The 14,550-nt window shown below is 58.7% G+C and overlaps 1 protein-coding gene across 5 annotated transcripts in view; it reads left to right on the forward strand.

Annotated features, from left to right (window-relative positions):
* Positions 1-14,550, forward strand: part of SPTBN2 (spectrin beta, non-erythrocytic 2) — a 56,061-nt gene that overhangs the window by 14,342 nt on the left and 27,169 nt on the right. For 2 of the 5 annotated variants that reach the window (XM_039546018.1, XM_039546019.1), the window contains exons 3-5: positions 1,701-1,771; positions 1,937-2,122; positions 13,629-13,780. In XM_039546018.1, the coding sequence (XP_039401952.1) occupies positions 1,966-2,122; positions 13,629-13,780 (309 nt within the window). In that variant the 5' untranslated portion in view covers positions 1,701-1,771; positions 1,937-1,965. Of the gene's footprint in view, positions 1-1,700; positions 1,772-1,936; positions 2,123-2,258; positions 2,261-4,548; positions 6,059-13,628; positions 13,781-14,550 lie in introns of those variants that run through there. The other 3 variants (XM_039546022.1, XM_039546020.1, XM_039546021.1) reach the window with 3 other exon arrangements.

The raw sequence follows: 14,550 nt of genomic DNA on the forward strand, positions 1-14,550 counted from the left end.
TAGCCTAGCCTGCATTGTTCTAATGCAATTACAGCCACTGCCATAGAGACGCAGGCAGGCTGTGCTCCCAGCCCGTCCCTGGGGCCCTGCTGAGAGCCTGGAGCACCGGGGAGTGTGTGAAATGGCTGGGGAAACATGGGGCCTGTAATTGGCTTCACATCAGTGCAGTCATGGAGCCTGGATGGTTTGTTACCTTGCCTAGAAATACAGGTCATGCCCACACTGCTTTTCCTGAAAGACTATGGCCAGTGGACGAGCTAGCCAAGAGCAGCATGTTCCAGTGGGTAAGGCACCGCATGGGGAGCCAGGACACTTGGGTTCTTTCTCTTTCTGCCTCTGCTATTGACCTGCTGTGTGATCTCGGACAAGTCTCTTCCCCTCTCAGTACCTCTGTTTCCCCTCCCACCCTTTGTCTATTTAGCTTATGAGCTCTTGGGGCAGGGACTGTGTCTGTGCAGTGCCTGGTGTGACAGGGCTCTGGTCTCAGACCCAGATTGGGCTGGGAGCCAGAACTCCTGAGTTTTATTCCTGGCTGTAGGAGGGTAGTTGTGTCTAGTGGTTAGAGCAAGGGACTGGGGGCCAAGACTCCTGGGTTCTATCTCCAGCTCTGAGAGGGGAGTTGGGTCTTGTGGATTACAGCGGGTGTGGGGCTGGGAGCAGGACTCCTGGGTTCTATCCCTGGGTCTGGGAGAGGAGTGGGCTTTAGCAGCTAGAGAACAGCCACTTTATGGATCTGGAGTTCCAGCCCTCCTGTAGTCACTGCTCATCTCCGAATCAGCAGCTTGAGAGTTCGGATGCTGTTTGGCTCAGTGTCTCTCGCTCCTGTCCTCCAGGCTCAGTCCAGTGCTAAACCCTCTTGCCCTGACTGATGGGGGTGGTGAGTGGGTCAGGAGTATCACAGCCCATGTGGGTATGGGGCCTCCCTTGTAGCTGGGAGCACAGAGCAGTCAATGAGCCCAGCGAGGGATCAGCTCTGTGGGCACGGCCGGGGCACCCAGAGCCTGAGGGTGAGCCCTTGAGTCCTGGGGGAGGGCTATCTACTGCCATGCCCCAAGGACAGATATGGCCTTCTGGTTCAGTGGGTGCACTATACTAAAGGCCGAGAGGGCAGCACCCATCACCATACACTGCAACCCTAATACCAGCCAGGCGGGGTGGGGGCTGGAGAGTGAGCCTGCCCCGTACTAACCCCACAGTGGCAGCTCCTGTCCTGCAGGGCTGGGCTCTGGGCATTGCACCCTGGTGCGTTGAATCGCAGCGCCACTCACTCAGATTTGGCATGGCCACCTCTTTCTATGTGGGGGAGGGGGCAGCAGGAGTCCTGCCCCCCAACCTGGCTGCCTCCATCCAGGGGAAGGGGGACCAAGGAGAGACCGTTTGCCTTTGGTGGGTCCCAAGGTGGTGGCGGAGGTGTGGTCCTGGGGAAGGGACATGGCTGCAGTCCCCATGCCCAGGAGCACTGATAGCTCAGGCTGTGTGGGGAGTGGACAGGATGAGACCCATTGAGGAGTGGGCTGCCCTGGGTACTAGGGGGCTGGATTGCACTGGGAGTGTGGGGTCACCCTGCTGAAGGGAGGGGGAAGCATTCCTTGCCAGTCTGGGGCCCGGGGGGCTGATGCCAGATGCAGACTCTCCCCTGGGGTGCTGCTGGGAGTGGGTTCCCTGCTGGGAGGCTCACATTACTGCCTCTTTGCTTTCAGGTTCTCACGGGGAGCCTGGGCCATGCTGTAGCTCAGCAGAGGATTTGGCAGCCGGAGCCCTGGCCACACAGGTGGGTACACAGCCCCTAGGGGTGGGGACTGGGATGCAAGGCCTTTCCCCTGTAGGGGGCGCTGACTCCAATCTGGCCCCAGGGCAGGGGGACTGGTTGGGTGCGGGGTGGGGAACCGGCCAGAGAGGGGTCAGAGGATACTCACGGCTCTCTGGCCCCCCACAGGTGGATGCAGAGACCCTGTGGTAGGCGCCATGAGCAGCACCCTATCCCCCACGGACTATGACAGCTTGGAGATCCAGCAGCAGTACAATGACATCAACAACCGGTGGGAGCTGGCCGACGAGGACTGGGACAATGAGAACAGCTCAGCCCGCCTCTTCGAGCGCTCCCGCATCAAGGCGCTGGCGGGTAAGGGGCACCATGTGGAGTGGTGTGGGTGCATCCCCGCTGGCTTGGGCTGAGGGTTGGGTGCAGGGGACAGCGCTGGCTCTGCAAGGGGATCTGTGATTCATGGGTCAGCTGTGGTAAGGAATATGGGTGCCAGATGTGGCTCCAGCAGGGAATTTGGAGTGCAAGGACAGTTTGCTCCTGTCTCTGAGATAGGTGAAAGGTCTGAATTCCAGTGGATCCAGTGAGTTGGGTCCAAACAGGGCTCTCTCATGCCCTGCTGCCCCGGGCATGCTGGGGGGCTTTGGACATCCTTGAGGCAGCTGCAGGCCAGGCGTCCAGAGGGCAGACTCCTGTCCCTGGCGTGGAGCTTTCCCTGTGGAGCTACAGGAGATGCCAGCTGGCCTGTGTGTCCATATTCCCCCTCCCCACAAAAGGCAGGGCCAGCCCTGACTTGGACTGCCCTGGGTTGACCCTGCTGGGAGCAGAGAATGGGGTTCTCAGATGTCCCCTCTATTCCACCTCTCCCATTCAACCGGTCCCCAATGCTCCTGTGGAATCTGCCCCCACCAAGATCACAGCCACAAGCGGGGGCTCCCAGAGTGACCCTGATATTGGCCACAAGAGAGCAGCACAGGCCTGCGGAGCCAGCGGGCGTCCTGCCTAGCCCAGCCCATCCCTGCCCCACCCAGCCTCCTGTGCTCAGATACCTTGTAGTGGGAGGTAGAAATCCAGGTGGGGAATTGGGGGCAGCACAGGACATGGGCATTGCAGGGGGGCAGACTGATCCTCCTGAGACTCTGAACTCCAGAGCTCCAAAGCCTCTGTCTGTCCATCCATCCCATACACACCCCACTGTCTGCCCCTGCCTGCCTCCCCCCCACCCACAAGCAGCACAAACAAACCAGTCTAACCGCGTTCCAGACCGATAGCTCCCATAGCAACGCTAGCGTGGCAGCCACCTGACACCAGGGAAGGGCTGGACTAGGCTCCCCTCCCTGTCCTGGGGATCCTCCCTCCCCAGCCCAGCCCAGCCCCGTTGTCCTTCTCCGTCCTGGAGATCCTCCCTCCCCAGCCCAGCCCCACTGTCCCTCCAGGTCCTGGGGATCCTCCCTCCCCAGCCCAGCCCCCTGTTCTTCCCCTTCCTGGGGATTCTCCCTCCCCTGGCCAGCCCAGCCCCACTGTTCTTCCCCATCCTGGGGATTCTCCCTCCCCAACCCAGCCCAGCTCCACTTTCCCTCCCTGTCCTGGGGATCCTCCCCACAATGCAGCCCAGTCCTGCTGTCCCTCCCCGTCCTGGGGATCCTCCCCCTTCCCCCCCCCCAGCCCCACTGTCCCAGGATCCTCCCCCTAATAAAGCCCAGCCCTGCTGTCCCTCACCATCCGATGGATCCTCCCCTTTGCAGCCCCAGCCCATCTGGGCCTGCCATTAGAAGGCAGGGGGCATCAGTACAAAAACTGGGGCTCATAAACCTCCCCTATCCCATCCCACTTGGACACTACAGCCCCAAGGCATAGTTCCCTTCCTCCCTCCTCTGCGGGCCTTTGGGATTGAGGGATACTAGGAGGAGTCTCCTCCCAGCCCTGCCCCTGCCCAGGTGGCTCTTAGTCATACTGGCTCCTGGGCGGGAGTGCAGGGGGAACAGTGGCTGGATCTGATCTTGGTGGGCAGCCAAGGCAGGACAGTAAACAGCTCCCCACAGGCCAAACAGATCAATGCTTCAGGAGCAAACAGGGATCAGGGACAGCAGGGCCTGGGCAGTTCATGGATGGACAAAGTCCAGTTGGCCTGGAGTCAGGAGAGATAATACAGTTAAAGCACATGAGAGTTGTGTGGGGTGGATGATCCCAAGGAGGCTGGGAGCCAGGGGGCACTAGGACAGAAAGGTACTGGGTACGAGGAGGGCAGGAGGAAGGTCAGTGGGATGAGAATCAGGCTGCAAAGCTGAGAGAGACAGTGTAGTTTTGTGGGTAAAGCTCTGGGCTTGGAGTCTGGACTCCAGGGTCTATCCCAGCTCCTTGAGGGGAGTAGGGGCTAGTGTAGGGGGCGGAGGGCGGCTAGAAGCCAGGACTCCTGGGTTCTATCCTGTGCTTTGCCACTAACCTTGGGCAAGTCCTTCCCTCTTTATGCCTTTCCCCTCCTCTCCTTTGTCTGTTTCGATTGTGAGCTCCTGGGACAAGGCCTGTGTCTCAGTGTGAGTCTGTGCAGTGCCCAGAGCGATCGGGTCAGTCTCGGCCGGGGTCTCCTGGAATTACCATCTCACGCACTATCTCCAAACCCGCCAGTTCTGGCTCCATCCTGTACTTGGTCTTGACACCAAAATCCTGATTCTTTCCCAGCAGGAGGCACTGTCTGCTGGAATAGCAGGAAAATGGCAGCTGCCAACTTTCACTGGGAAGGAGCCGTATGGCCGAGCGTGGTAGCATAGCTATTGGTATGTGTCCTACAGTTGGATAAAGAGACTGACCGAGACTCGGGCTCCTGGTGTGCTGCACAGACCCCGACTGAGATTGGGGTCCCCATCATGCTAGGCTCCACACAGACACAGTCCTTGCCCCAAGGAGCTCACCGTCTAAACCCATTCTACAGATGGGGGAAACTGAGGCCCAGAGAGATTCAGTGACAGGGCAGAGCAGGGTCTCTGGGCTGGGCTGGAATGCCAATGGGGGAAACACAGCTAATAGCATGTAATGACATGATACCAGCATGGAGGAGTCACATCTAAGCCCTGGCAGGGGGTCAGGAATGAGACAGGGGCTTGCAGTGGGGCACAACATGGTGAAGGGCCAGCATCCAGACTGGGGGAGATATGGGAGGATGAAACGCATAGAGATCACCCCAACAGACCTGGTCCTACCCGCTGGGGAGGGGTGGGAGCTCCAGAGCTGGGCCTGCCTGAATCCAGGCGGAACAAAGCCCAGGGCTCTGTACAATAGGGTGTAAATCCTCCGTTGTCAGGGCGATGTGCTGCATGAGCTAATGAGCTTTATCCATGGCTGTGGCTCTAACGGGGGGCTCAGCTGCAGGGGACCCAGCTCAGAGCCTGCCTTCCTCCACCAGTGCAAATACCTTCTCCTGGCCCTGAGTACACACCCCTCCCTTGCAAGGAACGGCTCCTGCTGCCCAAGTGCCCAGTGAGAGACATCCTGGCAGAGTGCAGTGCGAGTCCAAATGTATCCTCTAGGGGTCGGCAGAAGAGGACCAGGAGTCAGAATCCTGTTCGAGAGGGGAGGGGAACCCCTAGTCATTGTTTGTATTGCAACCACACCTAGACACCTGCACTGAGATCAGGGCTCCATTGTGTCAGGCTCTGCTCAGATAAACAGTCCTGGCTCCCGGCCCCCCCTGCTCTAACCCACCAGACCCTACTCCCTCCCAGAGCTGGGAGTAGAACCCAGGAGTCCTGGCTCCCAGCCTCTCCAGCTCTAATCCACTGGACCCCAGAGTGGGATAGAACCCAGAAGTCCTGGCTCCAGTGTAAAGCCCAATGCACTGAATCGCTGCCACCTTTCCACTCGGCATCGCCTTGGCCTGATCCCAGCTCTGGGATTTGTCCGCTCAGGCCTCTAACGCTGGAGCTGTTGCTCCCCTGGGCAGGCTGCCTGCACACTCACACACACACACACACACCTTTCACAATAGAGCGGCCCAACCTGTTTTTATGTAAATTGCCCAGGACCGCCCTCCCATCCTGGCTGGGAGGAGGGCAGAGCCTCTGCACACTCAGCGCTGAGCTGATTCCCCCACAGCACCTGGGCCCAGCTGTGCCTGCCAGCCTCCACTCCCCTAGGGAGAGATCGGTGCCTTCCCCCCATTCCTCCCCAGGATGTTCCAGCATGAGCCAGGGCAGATTGAGGTGCCCTGTGCCCCTCCATTGCCTGTGCTCTCCCCTGCTGCCTTCATCAATGCTGCGCAGTACTCTAATGTGCTGGAGGGCAGGTTCAAGCAGTTGCAAGGTAAGATTGGGGGCGGGGGGGGGGGGGCAGCGACCCCTGCAGTCTGGGGTTATGGGATGTTGGGAGTTGCCCAGGGGCCTGGCCAGCTCCCCTGGGGTGGGGCTGATCCAAGGAGGGACTGCAATAGGTAAAAGTTGAGGGGGATCAGGCGCCCTGAAATCTCCCTGCTTTATCCCGCTCAAGCGGCCACATCAAGGACCCTGAGCCCTAATCTGCAAGGTGCTGCTGGGAATTAGCTTCCCGCTCCACAGGGATTTGCAGGGGGGAAAGCGGCTGCATGTTTGAGATTCTTTTGCGCCTGCCCCGTTCTCTGCAGTGATAGCCCCTTGCCCCCATAGGGGTCTCCAGGCCCCCCTCGCTGTTGGGAGTTCTGAGCTGCACTTGCTGCTCCTGTTTTTTCCCCTTTAGATCTGGATTGAGGCGCACTGGCAGACAGTGACGGCTTGCGCCCCAGTGAGGGCCACACGCTGGGGATAGGAGGATGAGGGACTGCACCCCAGATCTGACACTGAACTCCAACAATTCCCTCTTTGTCACCCCTAAACTCTATCCAGGCATCTCCTCTCAAACTATCACCCCAAAACTTCATCTGGCTTTGTCATCACCTTAAAACTCCACTGACTCCACAATTATCTCAAACTCTGACCCCTTCATCTATCACTGCAGAAGCCTCCACCCAAACTGCACCCCACCCCCTGAAACCATCACCCCAAACTGAAAACAACCTCCCAAACTCTCATCCCCAAACGTCACTGACTCCACGAGCCTTTCTACTCAATTTCCTTTCCCCAACCCAAAACTGGGGTCTCATATTCCAGCTGACCCCCTCTCCCCCCCACCCCCAGTACTTCCCTCTAAATTCCATGCAGGGAAAAGATCCAGGACACTATGTGTGCTGGGGCTGGGGAATTACTCCTTTGCACAAGGGGCCAGTTGCCATGGGCTGGGTTTGGATGCCTGTGTCTGGGAAGGTTATGCAGGAGGGCTGAGGCGTAGCAGGGTTTGGGATGCATAGCTACAATCTGGGCCTAGAATATGACTTACTCCAGAGGTCTTGTGTTGTATTGGGCCTCAGGGTGTGTTGGAGACTAGGTGCCAGGGCTCCTGGGTTCTATCCCAGCTCTGAGAAGGGTGCAGGGTTGAATGGTGAGAGCTGGGAGCCGGGACTAGATACCTGGCTGTGCTACTGCTCTGCTATGTGACCTTGGTGCCTCAGTTCCCCTTCCTGGTTCCTCAGTTTCCCTTTCTGTAACAGGGGACCAGTGGTGCTGCAACCTGAGGCTGTGGGGCTTGGATCATTCCTGTTTCTATAGTGCAGTGGGGCAGAGCCCTCTGGAAATTCATACTGCCCCTATTGCCCATCTGGTTCAGAGCAGGGGCGGCTTTGGGATGCCACACCCAAGGTTGGCTGTGTTTTACAGAAACCACCCAGATTGAGAAATGGGAGTTGAAGGGGGACCATACATCCAGGTGCTATGTGGGGGAGCAGCTCAGCCTCAGGAAGGCGATGGAGTGTGTCCCCGGGCACTGTGACTGCGCTCCCCGATCTGCCCTGCATGGGGCCAAGGGCTATGGGCCTTGGCAGAGGCAGCAGGACCGGAAATGGGTAAATACCAGGCACACGAGAAGCTGTGTAAATACCACACTGGGATGACAACGTCCCCAAGACCACGCTCGGCCCAGTGGGCCTGCGACAGAGCAATGCCAGCCTGCCAGGGTAAAACCTTGGAACTGTCTCATCCGAAAACAGCAGCAGAGGGTGGGGAATAGGCCACAGGGCTTTTCTCCTCTAAGGGGCCCAGCTCCAATCCAGCCCCACAGCAGGGGACCGGCTGGCTCGGGGGGGCGGAGAACAGAATACTGGGCTTTCCCCTTCTAGTGGGTGCTGGCTCTGATCTGGCCAATCCTGGTTGCCCCCATCACTTGCTTATTAATGGCAGGTATGGAATGAGCAGTGTTTGCTGCTGGCCAAGTTCATTGTCCCAAGGAACAAGGACAGCAGCTGGCTGGGCTGGGTTCGGCTGGCTGCTCTCTGTGGGGCCTGGGCATTCAGGGTCTGCTGGGAGGGTGTGGGGGGCGCATGAGCCCTGTGTTGAGGGAGTGATGACAGGCTGTGGTGGGGAGTCCGTGTCAGGGGTAGCAGTGGAGAGCAGAGGGGATGTGTGGGTGTTGGGCAAGGGGCAGTAGGAGAAAAGCTTTGGGCTTCCTGCCCGGGCCATTCCCTAATTTAGTGCCATGTAGGTTACCTTGCCCCCACCTATGTGCATAGCAGGGACAGCAGCAGCAAAGCCCATGGTGCATGGGGCTCGGAGGATGTTCTACACAAGAGGGGGCAGCAGCTGAAGATGGGGTGGGGATGTCTTGGGGTTTGCTGGTGGGAGCTGGGTGAGAGCTTCTGGATGGGGGGTTCTGGCAACACTGTGGGTTGTCCCCTGGGTGGGATGTCCCTGTGGATATGTCTGGATGGGGGAGCCAGTTGAAACATCTGTGGGTGGAGACCCTCAGTGGGTACTGGCAGGGGAGCTCTCAAGGGGGTCAGATGGGGACCTTGATGGTCAGAGTGAGACAGAGCTGGGAAGGATGCAGGGGGGCAAGAGGCAGGGATGATACAGGCCCTGGAGCCTGCAATCCCTGTGGCTTTGCCCCCTCCTCATTGAGATTCAGGCTCCAGACAGACCTTAATCACCCCCGCTCCCCTCCTCAGGGTCCTGCCAGCCCAGACAGGCTGCTGGGGAGGGTACATTGCCCTGGGCAGGCAGCTCCTGGGAGCAGGTGAACCTCTTCTGCTGGTGGTCACTGCACATGGCCCTGCCTGCAGCCAGGAGATCCCACAGGCTGAGGCTGCAGTCAGCACTGTTGAGGCTCAGAGCAGAGGAATGAATGGAGGGAAGGGACTGGTTTCAGGTGCAAAACTGGGACTAGAACCCAGGAGTCCTTAGCACCCAGCCCCACTCCTCTAACCAGTCTCGGGTGCTCCCCTTCCAGCCTGGCTCTGGATGGGGTGACTCAGTCTGGCGCTCTCCCCCAGAGTGCTTTTCGGAGCCTCCCTCCCCCAGCATCTGGACTGAGACACCTGTTGTTTGGGTAGGTACAGCCCAGATCGCACATGCAAATAGGCTGAGTGTTGTGATCTGCAGCTGGGTGGGGGTGGGAGGGTTCCCTAAACTCCTGGGCTCTCTCCCCAGCTCCGGGAGGGGAGAGGGGGCTCATGGTTATAGTGGGGTGGGGGAGCCAGAACTCTTGGGGTGTATTGCTGACTCTGGGAGAGGAGATGGATCTAGTGGTTATAGATGGGGGGAGGGTTTGTCAGGACTCCTGGATTCGACTCCTGGCTCTGCCATGGGGGCAAGTCCCTCCCCGATCCGTAGCTTGGTTTCCCCTTTGTAATGGAGTGGTTGCTGTGAACCTGCCTGCAGGTAGCATTTTGAAGGTGCTTTCTGCCCTGAGATCTGGTCTCAGACTGTCCCGAAAGGAAAGTCTCCATTCCTCACCCTCCTCCAATTACTGACGCTGCCCTTCCCCCACCCCAGATTACCTCACAGTCAGCCCTGACCCTTCCCAAGGATGTGCTCTCAGACAGGATCCCCCACTCCTCTTCTTAAGGAGTCCCACCAGGCTCCACCCGCACTCTGTTTGCAGGGCAGAGGTTTCCTTATTGCCAGGACCCGCCCCCCCAGTATGAACCAGCCCCAGACCAGAAGCCAGCGGGGTAGGGTGGGGCACAGCCCAGAGCAGGAGTTCACAGCACTTTGCAGACAAACCCCATAGCAGGAGAAACAGGCACAGAGCGGGGAAGGGGCTCCCCTGAGGCCACCCAGCCAGTCATGGGCCGGGCCAGGAATAGAACCCAGGAGTCCAGACTCCTTCCCTGCACGCTCTAACCCACTAGACCCCACTCCTCTCCCAGAGCAGGGGATAGAACACAGGAGCCCTGGTTCCCAGCTTCCCCCCTCCCCCTTTGCTCTAACTACTAGACCCCATTCCCCTTCCAGAGCCAGGGATACAACCCAGGAGTCCCTCCCCAACAATGCAAAGGGATTCCCTGCAGCCAGCTTCTCTCACGCCCCCTTAATCTTCACCCCCAATCTCCAGCCAGCCCCCAGAACTGCCCTCACAAACACATCCGCATGAGGCTAGAGCTCCGTGAGGGGAAAGAGCCCTTTAACATGGTAGCGTTCAAGGCAACAAACAGAATCATGGCTGGGGATATGCTGCCTCCTGGACATAGACTTCCCATCACCAAGTGTAAATTGGAGCAGCCCCAGGGCTTCTCTGCCTCCCAGCAGCATCCTTGGGACCCCATGCAGTTCCAGATGTGATGGCCCCAGGCTTTACATTGGGGCCTGTGGGGTGAAGGGGTGTCAGAAGGCAGCTAACACTTGCCCTGTGCTGTGCTTGCCCTAAGAAAAAATCCCTCCCACTCCACATCCCCCCATTTCCCCTTTTCTGGAGTTTTTCACTGGGAAAACACTGAAAATTAAATGCAAAAAACTCCATGTGACACTAGGAGGGAGTTCCCGGTGGATTCCCCCTGCTGTCCCCCAAGGCAGGCCAAGTCCAGGGGAAAGTGGGGATGCCCCCCCGCCCCAGGTGGTTGCTGAGCACCTATGTTGGCTACCAACCGTCACTGCTGTCCTGGGAATGGGAGTGTTCGGCTCCTGGCTTTGAACATGCAGCTTCAAACAGGAGACGCCGGCACCTGCTTCTGGCTTGGGTGTGGAGTGGGTGGGTTCTGACATCTGCCAGAACCTGGGGTGATAAACGGGCGTCCCACAGGCAGGCTCTGCCCACAGTGCCCAGCAAATGGCACAGGATTAAGCACTAAGGGGATTCTCAGAGGCAACAGAGAGAGAGACGGGCTTGTGCAGCCGGGGGTAGGGCTGAGGGGCAGGATTGAGGGTCATTGGCAGAGCCAGAGGGCTGTGGGTTGGGAGTGAAGGACACAGACAGGGCAGGGAGAGAGGTAGGAACTGGTAGGGGTGGGGGTTGGGGGGCAGGAGATCAGGGTGGGGTGGGGGCTGGGATGAGGACCTGCAGTAGGTCTAGCCTGTTACCCAAGGGCCCTGACAGGAACAGCTGCTGACAAGTCGGGGCTGGAACCTGCATCCAAACAAATGAGACTGATGAGCTGCCTGAGGGGGGTTTGAGAGTTGCCCAGATGAGGGCAACAACACACTGGGGAGCGCATGTGCACGCACACTCCCCAGAACTGACCCACCAGGACGCACTGCCTCTTGCCCTTGCACAAACACACTCTCCTCTCACCTCAGCACATGACAAACCCCCCCCCCCCCCGGCCCCTGTGGCCGGTGCAGTCAGTCAGGGCAGGAGGGAGCTGGGCTTGGCTGGGCTGCCCAAGGCTGAGTCCGTGTTTGCTCAGAGCAGCAGCCCTGACAAGGAGTCATCAGACCAAATGGTGGGGGCAGGGGGGAATGTGCCATTCAGGGACAGACAGAGACACACCCCTCCAGAGAGGCTGGGATGCACCAAACCCATCAGTAAATACAGCCAGAATCAAACAAGGCTTTCTGTCTGGCTGACTGGCTCTGGGAGGAGAGTAGTGTCTAGTAGTTAGAGTAAGGGGGCTTGGAGTCAGGACTCCTGGATTCTATCCCCAGCTCAGTCACAGACTCCCTGTTTGACCTGCCCGCCTCAGTTTCCCTGTCTGTGGCTGACCATGCTGCTCCCCAGCCTCTGGTGGTGAATAGCTCAGTTAACATTTGGGGAAGCTTCTAAAGATTGCCGTTCGCTGGGCTGTCTGAGGGGAGTGGGCTGCCCCAGCCCTGCTCTGTCTGTAGCGGGGAAGCCCCTTCTGGAGCAGGCAAGTCCCTCCCTGTCCTGGTGCCTTGGTGCTCTGTGGGGCTGGGGGCTTCTAGCCTCCATTTCTCCCCCACCCCCAGACACTGGTCAATTGGCACCCACTGCCCACTGAGCCAGGCTGCGCAGAGCCGCCCACGAGTATGGCCTGGTCTCTCCCTGAACTGCACAGTCACTCTGGAGCCCAGCTGGGAGTGGGAGTCCCTGAGATCACCCTGCGGTCACGCTGCCTGCACTCCCAGCTAGGGCAGCTCCTCCCAGATTTCCTGGGCTGCAGCCCTCCCTGGCCTGGACCAACTGAAACACCCAGTACCACATGCAAACAGTACCCCCTTCATCCCCTTCCCAGATCTCTGGTAGATACAAGCAGGACAGGGCCCAGCCTCACGGCACCTGCATTTCCCATTGTTGTTACATGTATGACGGGGCTCAGCCGAGACGGGGGTCCCCACTGGGCTGGGTGCTGCACAGACCTCCCCAATTGCGATCAGGGCCCCCTCGGGCTGGGCGCTGCCCAGACACAGTCTCTGTCTCAAATTGCTCACAGTCTAACAGTCAAAGGGCAGGAGGGAAAACAGAGGCACTAAGTGGGGATCTTGGGGTGACTGGGAGCTGGTGTCCCTTAGAGGGGAAAGTTGCCCTGTCCTGTCTCCCTCAGCCGATTCAAGGTGAAGGTAAATCCAGTTGTGCCTAGTGTGGGATGCCTGCAGGGAGCTCCGGTTCCCTCGCCATCTCCCAGGCTTACGTCAGGGCTGGAAGAACAGATAGTATTGTGCCATCCCCGGGCTCCTGCCAGGACGACCCACCCAGCCGGGGCTGTGGATAAACAGGAGCCTTGGGAATAAGCATGTGGTTAGGGAGCGGAGTTACTCACAGGGCGGGGGTACTCCCAAGGTCTGTCAGCTGAGGAGGGGCTCAGGGCGCTTCTCCCAGACGCCTCTCATGGCACCTGGGGCTGGGAAGCTATCAGCTACACCCTGCACTATGCTGCAGGGAGTGGACTGGGGCTCAGCGGGGGGCGCTCTCCCCTGGCACACAGTACTGACTCCATGCCCCTGTGCCGCCTGCCCCTTAGAATCAGACCTACTCCTCCCCCACTGGTATCTCCCTCCCCAGCCCCAATATTACTACAGCGGAGGAAGAAGGCATGTGTTGTGGTGGTGCTTGTTATTGTAGGGTCTTCTGTGAGCATGTAGCTGGGCAAAATGGTTTGTTGTATTGTGTCTTGGGAGAACTGGGGCTGTACAAACCTGTTTGTTATTGTAGGGTCTCTTGAAGGTGTTGGGGCTGCACAGGCTGTTTTATTTATTGTAGGGTCTCTTTGGGGCATGGGGGCTGGGCAGATCAGTTTGTTATTATAGTGTCTTTGGAGAAATGGGGATGTTCAGGCTGGTTTATTATTGTAGGGTCTCTTGGGGCACTAGAGCTGAGTAGGGTGGATTGTTATGTAGGGTCTCCCAGAAACTTGGGACTGCAGGTGCCATTTTATTACTGTAGGGTAGAGCTGACTGGTGTGAGCTGGGTGGAGAAGGAGGCAGTGGGGCATGAGATCCAGTAATGAGTTGTGGGGGAGTGGAAGCATTGAGTGTTAGGGGGCTGGGATTGGATCCAGAATTGTAGGCATTGGTTGGGTCAATCCTGGTTTGGGGAGCCCCCCACTCTGGTAGTGGCGTGTTCTGTGGAGAGCAGGATTGGGGATAGACGCCAGGGCGCCCGTTTCTGAGGTGCCCACCAGTGGCTGCTTCTCTTGCAGATGAGCGTGAGGCCGTGCAGAAGAAAACCTTCACCAAATGGGTGAACTCTCACCTGGCACGTGTGACCTGCCGCATCGCAGACCTGTACAATGACCTGCGCGATGGACGCATGCTTATCCGCCTACTGGAGGTGCTGTCGGGTGAGCAGCTGGTGAGTGTGGGGCTGGGGGACAGGGCACCCTGGGAGTAGTGCTATGGTATATTTGGGCTCCGTCATCTCTGCTGGAGGCTTCTTATATCAGTGGGGTTAGGGCCCGATTTGGATCTTAATTACCTCAGGGAGAATCTGGAGTCACCTCACTAGGCACCACTCCCCCTCCAGAGCAAGGACTGAACCCAGGAGTCCTGACCCCCAGACTGCCTGCTCTGACCCACTACTCTCATCTGCAAGAGAACTGGCTATCGGAGGAGCACCTCAGAAATGGGCAGCCATGGTGCCTATGCCCAATCCTGCTCCCCCACAGAACATGCCACTATAAGGGGGGCTCCCCAAGTCAGGATTGATCCAACTGACGCCTACAATTCTGAAGCCAGGAGTCCTGGCTCCCAGCCTCCTCCATCCCCACTCTCTCCCAGAGCTGGCATAGAACTCAGGAGTTTTGACTCCCAGCCCCCCTCTGCTGTAACCACTAAGCCCTGCTCTCTCTTTAGTTGTCCCACCTATGCGCAGACTTGATCCCAATAGCACCCGCAGCTCCCTGTGCCTGGCTCACTAGCCCATGCTGTGTCTCCCTCTGTCAGGCTGGGCTTCTCCTGGTTCTGTGACTCATGCCCTGGCTGCCCTCTGAGCTCAGCACCTGCTCCCAGCATGCAGTGCAGCTCCTTGCCTACATGCCAGGTGCTGGGCTGGGTGGGGCAGTCTGGCTGCATGCCCAGCCCTGCTTTGGTGGTTTTTCTGGTTCTCGGGCAGGTCAGGTGCTG

This window comes from Mauremys reevesii, linkage group 7, assembly GCF_016161935.1.
Source record: "Mauremys reevesii isolate NIE-2019 linkage group 7, ASM1616193v1, whole genome shotgun sequence".
Lineage (NCBI taxonomy): Eukaryota > Metazoa > Chordata > Testudines > Geoemydidae > Mauremys > Mauremys reevesii.